The 9,570-nt window shown below is 36.9% G+C and overlaps 1 protein-coding gene across 2 annotated transcripts; it reads left to right on the top strand.

The window, feature by feature from the left end:
- Window positions 1-137: 137 nt before the first annotated feature.
- On the top strand, window positions 138-8,727 carry LOC110785434 (folate synthesis bifunctional protein, mitochondrial). 2 transcript variants are annotated; one of them, XM_021989880.2, is made up of 4 exons: window positions 138-365; window positions 4,006-4,178; window positions 5,447-7,513; window positions 8,196-8,727. In XM_021989880.2, the coding sequence occupies exons 2-3, from the start codon at window positions 4,109-4,111 to the stop codon at window positions 6,895-6,897; spliced, it is 1,521 nt and encodes a 506-aa protein (XP_021845572.1). In that variant the 5' UTR covers window positions 138-365; window positions 4,006-4,108; the 3' UTR covers window positions 6,898-7,513; window positions 8,196-8,727. The 2 variants fall into 2 exon arrangements, with proteins under 2 accessions (XP_021845572.1, XP_021845571.1); XM_021989879.2 differs by having other exon boundaries at window positions 8,191-8,727.
- Window positions 8,728-9,570: the final 843 nt, after the last annotated feature.

The raw sequence follows: 9,570 nt of genomic DNA, 5'->3' as shown, positions 1-9,570 counted from the left end.
AATATGGTGAACCAAATACACCTTTAATTTTTTCAAAAAAAAAAACACCTTTAATGATTTAATTTCCATTTGTCTACTTGGGCCAGGCCCAAATTTGTAGCACGGTTTCGAATATGGGCTATGCAAGTGTGAAATACAGAGTAACTGAGATCTTCTTCAACCTATCTTCTTCAATCTTCAACCTAATTTCAGTTTTCTGGCGGAAAAACTTTGATACTTTCAGCAAGTTTGGTTGGGAAACGTGAATATTAGATTGAAATCTCGTTTCCCATTCGTTTCCGGGATGAATTCAGTTTCAAACGCGTCTCCATTTTTCTGAAACGGTTTCGGCGCCGGTTTCCCCGTTCCAGGACGTTTCGGAAACGGTAAGTCGTGATTTTTTGGCGTTTCCGTGCTTCGTAGATTAAAACTGTTGGCTGAATGTACCCCTGCTTTTCTTCTGTGAAGATATGTGATTTTAGAAAGTAAAATGGGGAAGGTCAGTTATAGTCGTGCCAAGTGATATTGTCTTGACTCATAGCTTTTAAACCTTCTTGTATCTCAGTTTCTAAGTTTGGTATTGGATTATGAGGATTAATTGAAATCACTCATGCTGTAAAGAGTAAAGAGTAAAGAGTATGGCTTCCCAGCCTTGGCACACCCTACAACTAGTAGAAATAAAAGTTTAGTTTTATTTGGGTTTCCTTTTGGAAAGGCATTTACATCTTGATTTAGCTGTGTGCATAAGTGAACGGTTTAGAATATGTAAGTAGCTTTTTAATCAGATCATTCAAGTAAACTTGAAATCCTAAAGCCAGGATTGAATATTGAGGAATTTAGTTAGAAAATGGTGTAGGTACTAAGTAGTATCAATCAAGTGTTAGAAACTGATCGAGGAGATTAAGTTTTAACAGATATCATCTGGTTAATAGAGTGTTTTAATCCATTTAAGGTAATGCTAAAAAGAACTGATCCTCAATTCCTTTTTGATTTTCACTAGCTTTCTCCATTTTCCACTTCCGATTTTCTTGTGTTGCTCTGTAATCTACCCCATGTTAGGCATAACTATTCCAAAACTGATTGGAAACTTGCAAATGTCTTTATGTACGTATTTGTTTAATCTATAGGTCTTGCACGAATCCGGTGTACAATAAATTTATTGTACATCGGGATAACTTATAAGGGTTGAACGATTGCTTTTTTAATTTATGAGTGGTTTTGAAGTGATAAATTTTTCATTTTATGAGTGATGTTGAAGTGATAATTTTTTTTTTATGAAAAATTTATCACTAAAAAATAAATAACTTTTACTTATATCGGTGTAACTTTTAAGTATTTTAGGGTAACTTTACATCCGCCTAGGTGTAAATAAGAATTTGTGTTGTTTACTGTCAGGCTGTTTCATTATTAGATAAATACTTTGTACATCGATATTTTGCGTGTTTCATTACTGTCAGGCTGTTTCATTATTAGATAAATACTTTGTACATCGATAATGTGTTTTTAAGGTTTAGCACTTCACTTGTTTTTGGTGTAAGGATATTCTTATTTGGAAGCATGGATATGGATACAAGTTGGATTGAATTGCCAAACAGCCATCCATCTTATATTGCCGGAACTGTAAAATCAATTAAGGTGGCTAAAGAAGGGCTTGTAGAAGGAAAATCTCTTTGCCCTTGTAAGAAATGCATGGTGAAAAGTGGTTGACGATACAAGAAACAGAAGAGAGTATTTTGTTCAAAGGTTTCGACAAGCGGTGTAAAAAAAAGATTTTTCATGGGAGAGGAGATTTCCTTGAGCGTATACTGAGCGATCACGAGGGTTGATATGTCAGGTAGCTAGAACTAGTCAGGGCTCCCTATGTAGCCAACATGTGCGAAACGAAATTGGATTGAAAAATTGGTGGTAGGTCGAGATGATATGAGGGACTTGTTAGGACTCTTAGGAGATGCCTTCTATGTTAATGTTCCTCGTGTAAACAAACCTGTTGATTCATAGCAAGCTGAACCAAGTGGTCAAGGGTCAGGAGATCAAAGTGAGCCTAACTGTTTTGACAATTTCTTGGTTCAAGAGCCTAACCCATCTCTTACATAAGTGCTCAATGAAAAAGAAAAGGCCAAGCTTGATAGACTATTAGAAGCTTCAAGTAAAAAGTTGTATGCAGGATGTACACCTTTCTCCAAACTATCATTTCTTTGTGCGTATGTTTCATAACACACTCCATCCCGAGTAAATGCAAAACTTGCTTTAAATGTCCGCTCCTGAATAAGTGGAACACTTCTACTTTTGGAAACTTTCTCTCTCCTTCCCCTTATCCCACTTCCTATTCTTCTATTATTTCTCTCTCCTCCCCCCTACTCCACTACCCTTTGTTTTAATTTCTCTACTCTCTATCTGTTGATAAAATAATGCTCCACTCACCTGTCACTCAACTTTATCCACTTGCACATTACAATAACCAACTTAATTCAATTGCCTAAAGCTTTTTGCCCATGCAAGTGTTGCACTTATTTAGGAACAGAGGGAGTAATTTGGTATGCAACATTTGTCTGGTGAGTTCTTCACAATGAGTCTTGAGCTTAAAATCGAAGAATTTAATGGTTTCACATTAGTGTTGGGGGTGGGGGGCTGGGGGTGGGGGTGGGGGAATGGACTCCCATGGAAAGATAGGGAGGCAGGGAAGAAAGAAGTTGAAAGCTGAGAGCGTTGATGGTTGTTCTGAAAGCAAGTTTATACTTTGTTAGGGAATGAAAAGTAGTCCTATTCTGTTACTTACTAATAATATTCAGGTACTGTATGTCTGTATATACATAGTAATAGGTAGGTAGTTACTAATTTTCAGGTGGCACGTAGCTGGTTCTTCGCTTTTGATAGTGTCTAGCTTTTGTTTAAGTCTTTTGTAAGTTTTCTTTGACTGTGTTAACTGCTTTCGATACATATGTGCTTAGCAGGTGTAGTTTATAACCTCAGAAGCATATAGGTCTATGGTATGCTGAAGATTGTGCATGTCTATTGTCCTGTCTAATAATTCCGTGATTTGAGTTGTGGTTGTTGTGAGACTGATGAAATTAACTGTTGGCTGCTGTGGTTAGCATTGATGAACTACTCCTGAACTCTTTTTTTAAGCTGACAATATTACCTCAATTTTTCAACTGCTAAGATTGAATTAATTCCGAGTTGTGGGATTAAGATCCTAGTTTTGAAATCACATGTATCCTAGTGGTGTATACAATTACATTAATTAATCCTTTAAGGTATTGATCAGAAAAACACATGCTAGAACATAAATGTACGCATTTGTGAATGCTTTAGACAAGGGCAGATATAGTAATCATATTATTCTGCCGCCATAAATACTTTTAAAAGTTTATGCTGGCATTTGTAACTTGTTCCTCGGTTGAAGGCCACATAGATGGCTAGAGGACAGGGTAGAGCTGCATGAGGCCAAGGCAAAGGAAGGGGTGGTAGTTAATTTTAGTTACAAGTTTTCCATGAGATTTGGTTGAGATACATTAGGAATTTCTTGAATGACAATCTTTTTATTAAAAGAGAGAGGATAGAGAAGGGGGGGTTGGGGGGAATCTCTTAATCCTTTTCCTTTCTTCATCTTCCCCTCCCGCCACATGCAAATCTGTGTCAACTAATATTCCCTCCTTTTTCTTTCATCATTAGACATTCTCTTTCTCTCTATTTCAACCAAATTGGGATCTAAATGTGATGTTTTCCTATCTGAGGTTGCAGTAAAGTACGCTGCCCTTTTTAGCTTTTTAGAAGTATATAGTGTAACCATTTGGGGCTTGGATTTCACTGTATAAGGTAAACTTTTGCATTTACTGCTTATCTTATGTTCTTTCTGCATATGGATTAGTTTTTTGATGGATTAATTAGTTTTAAAATAGTATTCAGTCACATACCCCTTTAATTTTTTGTTGTCTCTGCAAAATGTCTATCTCATGGAATATTTGATTGTCGCATGAGATGCTCAATTTGTGCTCATTACATGACATCGTGCTCCAATTTTGATAGGTCCTTTGGTTAAATCAGAAACTACTTTGAAGTGAATTGGATTGAAGAACTGGCTAGTAGATTATAATTTTCACTTGGCATATTAAAGAGAAGCATTCTAGACATGATAAGTGTGCTTAAGCAGCTGAAATCAACCAAATTAATCTGGAATGGGATTTCCAAGTATGACAGAGGTAAATCAAATTTATCTTCATTGAATTCTTCAATCATTTGATTTTTTCAAGGGTATTTTTATAAGATAAGGAAAGCAAGTACCTATATTTGTCTCTGCATTTTTGCACCTGGAGATATGCTATTGAATACCTGTTCTGATTTTCCCCAAACAAGTAGAATAATTTATGTGTATAAATGATTAAATCTGAATCTTCAAATCATGATTTGATTTATACATATTTGTGTTGAAGCTATGCAACTATATACCTGTTTTTATATTCACCAATCCAGCAACTGAAGCAAGCAGAATAATAGTTGTGTATGAACTATGAAGGGATAGAATTTGAATCTAAATCTGTTAATCTGGATACAATTAGGGCATTATACATATATGTGCAATGAATGGATGAAGTTTAGATCTGAATTGGGGGTATCTTGATTTATTAGGGGCATTAGGCTATATTAAACAGGATCACAAATAAAATTCTTCCGCCGCTCTCCCATCCTCTCCCCCTCTCTCATCTTCTAGGGTTTATCTTTTTGGCCGTCGTAGGCCGGAAATAGTCTAATTTCTTCGGAAATTAGACTATTTCCGACCCTTTTCCTTCATTTAATTCAGTTATTGTCTTCTAAAATTCAATAAATTTTCACCATGTGGGCGGAGTTCGTCCTTGTTTGTTAGTCTCCCTGTGGTGGAGTTAGTATTAGTATGTTTGGTTTGTCGTTTAGTGGATTTATGTAGAATTGGTTCATTGGTAAAGTTTTATGCGAGATCGCAACAAATATCAAATTTTCAAGTACATTTAGATGGATTAAGTAGAAATCATCCTCGCGGCTACAACAAATCGTTAGACCCTCTGTCTGAAAAGGCGGTATGTTCCAGCGTTATATACGGGAGACGTTCTACAGTGCAAGATTCATTCAACGGCCGTAGTTTTGACGAAGGAAACCTTTATTTAATTCAATTTGTCATGTATTTGTTAAATCTATATTTCTCTTGTAGATGTCGTGTGACTCTTTATTAATGAATTAATTTTTCTTTCAAAAAAAAAAAAAACAGGATCACAAATAAGAAATTCATAGATTCATTTCTTCTAAATATTTTTTTTCTTGGGTTAAATTTTGCATGAAGAAAACTGTTTTTTTGCTGATAGAATCAGAATTTGCTGATCATACATGGATGAATAGATGTATGATTGTTTCACCTTATGATTTATGCAATGATTGGAAGTTTTCTTTTCCCCAATCAAATCAGATGGATTTTAAAATGCAGTTATGTGCTTTGCAGCTTCATGTCTTGCGTTGCTCCACTCATCACCAGAAGCGTCTATTGAAGTTTGTTCCAAGGAGCAAGAAGTTGTAATTGCATTGGGGAGCAACGTAGGAGACAGATTAAACAATTTTAACCAAGCTCTGAACCTAATGAACAAATTAGGCATAAATATCACAAGACATGGTTGTTTATACGAGACAGATCCTGCGTATGTGACTGATCAACCAAAGTTTCTCAACTCTGCAGTGAGAGGCTTTACAAAACTTGGGCCTCACGAATTATTGGGGTTGCTGAAGAAAATAGAGAAGGATATGGGCCGAACTAATGGGATAAGATATGGCCCTAGGCCAATTGACTTGGACATGCTATTTTACGGGAAGTTTAGGGTAAGCTCTGAAAATCTCACTGTTCCCCATGAAAGGATATGGGAAAGACCATTTGTGATGGCTCCATTAATTGATTTAATTGGGTCAGATGTAGAAAATGACACAATTGCTGCTTGGCATTCATTATCAAATTTTTCTGGTGGATTATTTGAAGCATGGGATAAACTTGGTGGAGAATCGCTCATTGGGAAGGATGGAATGAGAAGGGTTTTACCGGTTGGAAATCGCTTGTGGGATTGGTCTCATAAAACCTCTATAATGGGAATCTTGAATTTGACCCCTGATAGCTTTAGTGATGGAGGAAAGTTTCAATCTGTAAAAAATGCAGTTTCTCTGGTTCGTCAGATGATCTCTGACGGTGCTGATATGATTGACATTGGGGCTCAATCCACAAGGCCTATGGCAACTAGGATTTCTGCGGAGGAAGAACTAGAAAGACTAGTACCTGTGTTAGAAGCTGTTAAGGACATGATTGTGGAAGAAGGGAGAATCTTATCGGTGGATACTTTTAATTCAAAAGTTGCTTCTGAAGCTGTCAAGAAGGGGGCACACATTGTGAATGATGTCTCTGGTGGAAGACTAGATCCCGAGATGTTCAAAGTGGTTGCAGCTCTTAAAGTGCCTTATATTGCGATGCATATGCGAGGGGATCCTAAATCGATGCAAAATGCCGAAAACTTGACATACAATGATGTTTGTGAGCAGGTGGCTTTAGAGTTAAGCAGTCAGGTAATGGACGCAGAATTAACTGGGATTCCTGCATGGAGGATAATTATCGATCCTGGCATTGGATTTTCTAAAAACACAAAACAAAATTTGGAAATTCTCACAGGTTTGAAAAAAATAAGACAAGTGATGGCAAAGAAGAGTCTGGCCCTGGCTCATGGTCCCTTACTGATTGGACCATCAAGAAAGAGGTTTTTGGGTGAGATATGCAATCGTCCTGTAGCAACTGATAGAGATCCAGCAACTGTTGCTTCTATCTGTGCTGGTGTTTTGGGTGGTGCAAACATTGTAAGGGTACATAATGTTAGGGATAACCTTGATGCTGTGAAGTTATGTGATGCCATGCTTGAATAACGGGATATCAGACGATTTTAGGTTCTTGAAAGAGTTGTTTTTCCATCATACCCTTTGGCTTGGGATGATAGGTTGTGCCATGATCAGTGTGCTTTCTTCAAACAAGGTACTTATGCAAGGTTTATGAATCTACTTCCTAAATCAAACATAGGTTTGACAAGAGCCTGTTCGTTTTAGCAGTCTAATTTGATTATTTTGACCACGATCTGATAATGATAAGCTAGATGCAGTATGGTGGACAAAGATATCAGGTGTGAGGACAGATTAGATTGTCAGACACCTCCTGTTAAAACGCACGCCATCTGAATGAACATGAACATGAACATGAACATGAACATGAACATTATCTCCTTTTTTCCGAGAAATAAGGGCGTATTAGCCATGTTGGTCATCCTCTCTTTCTCCTCGCTCCTCAGCCAATTTCTTTCTGTACAACACCTCAGCTGCTACTGCTGAAACTTTGTTCTGATGCCGCATTTCTTCTTCCATCTGTTGTCTCTCAAATCATTAGATGACAGAACAAGTCATTACTGCTGCTTGCGAACAATAATATAGTGCAGTCGCGCAGATAGCAATTAGCAAGCACTTCAAATGATCCACAGATACACAAGTCCAGGTACGTGATCTGATACCAGTTTGTCTCTATACAAGAATTAATCATAGCCGCAATGGAAATATTGGAAACACCGCCTATTTATCACAATGTAGCTGGTTGTAAAACAACTGAGCTTCCTAAACACTGAATTCAAACTCTTTTCCTAAAGATAAAGGGTTCAGCTTCCAAATTTGAAATCCATATATCAACAATTCAAACGAGTTAAAGATAAAGAATGGGTCTCACCTTTACAATTTTTCACTGTTAAGGACCTAAACTTTTTTTGTTTTCACCGTGAAGACCAGTGAAGTATATTTCGGCCAAAACTAACTAATAAATCTGAAAGTTTAGTCTCCAAAATAACAATTGTGAACCGTATTTACTATTTAGTTTTGTTCTTTAATTAAATAAAAGGGTTTTTAATTACGGAGTACACTAATACATGATAATTGCCCGTTCGAAAATACAGAGTATGACTTTCATTCAGGTACAAGGTTCTTATGCTACTATTTTTCTACACAATCGAACGTTAATCAAACACTTTCACATTTGTGTTTAAGTACAATTCAATATACCATACAGCCTATTACAAACAACGATAACAAGACTATAATGTTATATCAAGTGTTCATCTCTATTCTTCATTACTTTAAACCTATATACTCTCCTAAGGTTATGTGCTATTCACCTTATTTCAGGACAGACTGGGAAGACTAACCAAACAATGGAAGATATGTTGAGAGCTTGTGCTATTGACTTTAATGGTAGTTGGGAATACCACCTAGATTTGATTGAATTTTCATACAACAATAGTTTCCATGCAAGCATTAAGATGACACATTTTGAGGCATTATAGGGAAGGAAGTGCAAAAGTTCAACTTGTTGGAATGATTTCCGTGAGAACATAGTATTGGGAACAAAATTCATTGAGGAGACTGTCAAGAATGTGAAAGATGATTCAGGCTGCCCAAGATATGCAAAAGAGCTATGAAGATTTGAAAAGAAGAGATGATGAGTTCGAAAAAGTAACACCAACTAAAGGCGTGATGAGATTTGGGAAAAAGGGCAAGCTAAGTGCCCAATATGTTGGCCCATATGAGATTCTGCAAAAAGTAGGGGAAGTAGTCTATAGGTTGGCTTTGCCAATGACGTTAGAAAAGATGCACGGTGTGTTTTACATTTCCCAACTAAAGTGTTACTCTCCCCGTCCCGGAATACTTGACCTGTTTTCTTTATCGGGCCGTCCCTTAATACTTGACTTGTTTCTAAAAATGGAAATATTCTAACAATATTATATTATTTCTCACTCCACCCCTATTAACCCACCTACCCCCTACTCCATTCAAAAAATAATTAAAAATTCAACGCATACTCTCCCCAGCCCCACCTTTTAACCCACCTCCCACTAACTACATTAAAATAATACCTCACTATCAACTACTATCTATTAAATTAAATAAGTCAATTCAAGTCCCTTAAACTCTGTGCCGGTCAAACCGGGTCGAGTATTCCGGGACGGAGGGAGTATATCCCTAATGAGCGTCATATATTAAAGCCTGAGAACATCCAGATTGATAGTAGACTCACATATGAGGAAAGGCCTGTGAAAATCCTCAATAGGAAAGTGCGTAGTACACGTAACAAGGACGTCAACATCGTAAAAGTGCTTTGGTCGAACCATGAGTATGAAGAGGCAACGTGGGAAGCCGAAGCTGAAATGAAGAAGAAATATCCAGAGCTATTCCCTGCGGTGAGTTACAAGGGCGTAAGTCGTTTTCTTTAAGGGGGTAGAATGCGATAGAATTTCACGCCTTTTACCTGTTTTGTGGTATTTTTATGCATTTTATGCTTATTTTTGGCAAAGTATACACGTTGATGCAAAGTAAATAAGAAAAGGTGTTCATGAGTAACACAAGCAACTTCTTTAGTAAGAATGAGTTAAAACTTTTGAAAAATGTGTGTGTTCTCGTGTCAAGTTCCAGGACGAAACTTCTTTTAAGAGGGGTAGATTGTAATCCCCGTAAATTTATAAAGTCTCCTAAACCCCAAAAATAACCCACACAATTATTTCTCTCTCC

The sequence above is a fragment of the Spinacia oleracea genome, chromosome 3, assembly GCF_020520425.1.
Source record: "Spinacia oleracea cultivar Varoflay chromosome 3, BTI_SOV_V1, whole genome shotgun sequence".
NCBI classification, from domain to species: domain Eukaryota; kingdom Viridiplantae; phylum Streptophyta; class Magnoliopsida; order Caryophyllales; family Amaranthaceae; genus Spinacia; species Spinacia oleracea.
This window is presented reverse-complemented; position numbering and strand designations above follow the sequence as displayed.